We start from the raw sequence: 857 nt of genomic DNA on the forward strand, positions 1-857 counted from the left end.
CGCAGGGGCTGCTCAGGGCAGAGCGCAGGGAGGGAAGAGGGGTTGCACAGGGGTCCCTTCTCCCTTCGCGGTTGCAGGGGGGGACACAGCACCGGCAGCACAGACTTGATCTGCGGGAACCCCGGGGCCGGTGGCTTTGCTCTGCCACCTGCTGGGGACAGGACAAGGTGGGGCGGGGACACGAGCAGGACGGCGCAGGGATGCGACCCCGGAGAGGTGCAGCGGTGGGGCAAAACCGCCCCTGACTGACAGACACGGCTTGGGTTTTATTTTCCAATACAGGAACAGGCCAGACCCTCCCCCGGGTGCTGGCGGCACCGGGTTCCCCGGTGGGACAGGGGCTGCCCTGCCCCGTGACGAGCAGCGCAGGGAGCACGGTCCAGCTCTACGGCCACAGCCTGCGCCCGGCGCCCGCTCGGAGCAGCGGGATCCCAGGATGGATGCTCTCACAGGGCTTTGCTCACGCACCGGGCTCCCAACTGCATCCAGCAGCGTTCCCAGGAGCAGGGCGGGCTGCTGCTTTTCCCTGCCTCTCCCTGCTCACTCCATGGCCACGGGCTGCTGCCCCTCCACATCCCGCGTCTTGGAGTTCGCCAGCTCCCTCCGGATCTCCGGTGAGATCTGCGGATGGCTGTGGAACTTGAGCAGCTCGAGCAAAGCCTCCTTCTGCTCCGAGGAGAGGTCCTCCTTGTAGCGCTGGGCGAAGGCCAGGAAGCTCTGGTGCCACAGCACGGGCAGGACCCGCTGGTCCGTGCGGAAGGCCAGGAAGTGGAAGACGAGGGCATCCACCACGCGGAAGGGCAGGGCGTACTTCTTGTCGATGAGCAGCCGGAGGAAGATGCTGTTGGCGCCGCTGG

General features: G+C 67.2%; 1 protein-coding gene across 1 annotated transcript in view; it reads right to left on the reverse strand.

Annotated features, from left to right (window-relative positions):
- Positions 1–211: 211 nt before the first annotated feature.
- BYSL (bystin-like) overlaps positions 212–857 on the reverse strand; it is a 4681-nt gene continuing 4035 nt past the window's right edge. Inside the window, 1 exon segment of the mRNA XM_009327452.1 lies at positions 212–853. Within this exon segment, the coding sequence (XP_009325727.1) occupies positions 541–853 (313 nt within the window). The 3' untranslated portion in view covers positions 212–540.

Source organism: Pygoscelis adeliae, unplaced genomic scaffold (genome assembly GCF_000699105.1).
Source record: "Pygoscelis adeliae isolate BGI_AS28 unplaced genomic scaffold, ASM69910v1 Scaffold197, whole genome shotgun sequence".
Taxonomy (NCBI): domain Eukaryota; kingdom Metazoa; phylum Chordata; class Aves; order Sphenisciformes; family Spheniscidae; genus Pygoscelis; species Pygoscelis adeliae.